Genomic DNA, 2443 nt, shown 5'->3' with positions numbered 1-2443 from the left:
AAGAAAAATAATCATTCGTCATACAAGAAGATTGTTGGTAACCTAGCAACAAGCTGGACACTAACACCTTTTTGAATTGGTACACCAAGTCTATGAAAATTAAAATTATCTATTCTAGCATTAACATCATGGCTAGCAAGACAGTTCCTCAACCTATTCAAGAAAGTAATCAAATCTTCACTGAGTTACCCTAGGGTAGTGAAAGCCAAGACACCAAAACCACAACCGTGAGAAGTGAACTTGTCAAGATATTTGTTACGTTTACAAAGAGAAGCATTTGAAATGGCCTGACCTGGAGTGACAATAGGGGAGCAACCTGTAGTAAATGGAGACACTACGGTAACATCGAAACAGGTACCCTGTCCATTCTCCCAATTATAGACCAAGATATTCGTTGGGAGTAAGCACCACCTTTGTCAGATAAGAACCCTAAGGGTATTTCTCGCAGCAACACCAACTTTGTAACACATGTCTGCCAAAACATCTCCAATAAGATCATGACGAAATTTAAGCCCAACATTTTTGACGCAGTGTAAAGCTTGGTCCCCATATATGTTCATAGCCTGGTTGCAGCTAGGGAAAAGATATCTGCATCGAATAAAGGGATGCCAACTCTGTAACACAACACGGAGCTGAACTTCTTAGGTACGACCTGTTGATTCAAACCACAGATTGGCATGGCTAAAAGAAAGTCTTGTGCATGCTTCATCCTATTGCAACTAATAAGGTTTGTATCTCTGTCTGTCAACACAAACTTGTCTGCCAACTTCTTTTTTACGACAACGAAGTAAATAGCGGCCAAAGATTTCATGGGATAGGGGGTCGCAACGTCAATGTTGAAAGTAGAAGCTGAAAGATTACACACCTGGGCAAATTTCTGGCAACTCCTTTTTCTTTTCTTTTTTGCAATAAGCAGATTTCACTTACTAGAAAATATTATTTACCAGCTATAAATGTTGAGTGCATTATAAAAAAATATTTTCTCCAAGAAAATATCGAAAATTTAGATATTTTTAGGTATCGATTAATATCATCTCCAAAAAAAAAAATGGTATGGTATGGCATCTCTATATAAATTATTCGAGCAAAAGCCAAGCTCTACTTTTTTTGATTTTGACGTTGTGTCTGTATATTCAAGGTAAAAGTAATAAAAAATTTCTCCTTCTTGCTTCTAGTGATTGCTTTTCTGATGTCTGATATTTTTTGTTTTTGCTATAAATGTGGTTTGAGAGAAATACAGAAAGCCTTTTTCTTCTGTGACCCGATTTTTGGCATCTGTGTAGATTTTTTTTCCTTCTGAATCACCAATTTATTATTAATGGGAGAATCAAAATTGGAGGATTACAACAGAATTTTGTAACAAAGATAAAGAGAGCTAATTACATAGGCCCAAAACAAACATACACTAAAAGAAGAGCCAACTATATAGGCCCAAAAATATTGAGAAATTTTAACTCAGCTTTATCCTAGTCAACAGAACCTGTAGTATTCAACCTCAGGCATTTCAATCTTTAGAAAAAATGGCCTGCCTATGAACACTTGTGTTTCTCCAATATTTAATCTAGCAGCCTTCTTTGCTACAGTATCAGCTGAGAAATTTACTTCTCTGAAACAGTGATTGGACTGTATTGAAGAGATTTTCTTTACAGCTTTTAACCATCTCATTTTTATGAACCATGGGACATAATTTCTAGCAAAATACGAGATTATTGTTTTAGAGGCAGAGCTTATAATGATATGTTGCATATTTCATTCTTCTGCAAGCTCTGCTGCACAGACTACATCATATATTTCTGCAATATAATTGGTTGTTATGCCAATTCCACCTGCTAAAGCTCCAACCACCTGACACAAATGATCTCTAACCACCACACCAAATCCAGCAGCTCCAACATTATCAACAGAGACCCCATCACAACAAAAAAGTGTGTATCCATTCTGAGGAGGATTCCAGTAGCATTTTTTAATACATTTAAATTTACTCTGCCTAAGACCCAGATTGAAGAATGCAATTATCTGAAAGTCATAATTCTGGTTCCATTGATTGCCTTTCATTCTAAAACCTCCATATGAAACCATCTTAATTATTCTTCTCTTAAACTGCTGAATATTTGGATTAGTTTCCTCAAACAGTTTCTTGTTTTTTTGAAACCATAATTCTTTGATAACAGAACAAGCAACTGTGATCCAGGCTTCTTTGATAGTAAGACTTTTATTTTTTTCCTTGCTCCATATGTTATCAAAAGACATTGGTGGAGTAAATACAAAGATAGAACAAATCCAAACCCAAATCTCTACACTAAAGGGACAGTGCCACAAAGGTGGTTCATGCTAGCTTGGTCTGTCTCACAAATACAACATCTAGATGCCAATTCATATCCTCTATCAATCATGACAGTGTCATCTACATAAACTCCTTGAACAATCTTCCAAACATTACTTG

The 2443-nt window shown here is 35.8% G+C and overlaps 1 protein-coding gene across 1 annotated transcript; it reads right to left on the bottom strand.

Moving 5' to 3' along the window:
* Positions 1-1749: 1749 nt before the first annotated feature.
* On the bottom strand, positions 1750-2079 carry LOC113279413. The gene has a single exon (XM_026528106.1). The coding sequence runs from the start codon at positions 2077-2079 to the stop codon at positions 1750-1752; it is 330 nt and encodes a 109-aa protein (XP_026383891.1).
* Between the last annotated feature and the right edge of the window lie 364 nt (positions 2080-2443).

Source organism: Papaver somniferum, chromosome 5, assembly GCF_003573695.1.
Source record: "Papaver somniferum cultivar HN1 chromosome 5, ASM357369v1, whole genome shotgun sequence".
NCBI classification, from domain to species: domain Eukaryota; kingdom Viridiplantae; phylum Streptophyta; class Magnoliopsida; order Ranunculales; family Papaveraceae; genus Papaver; species Papaver somniferum.
This window is presented reverse-complemented; position numbering and strand designations above follow the sequence as displayed.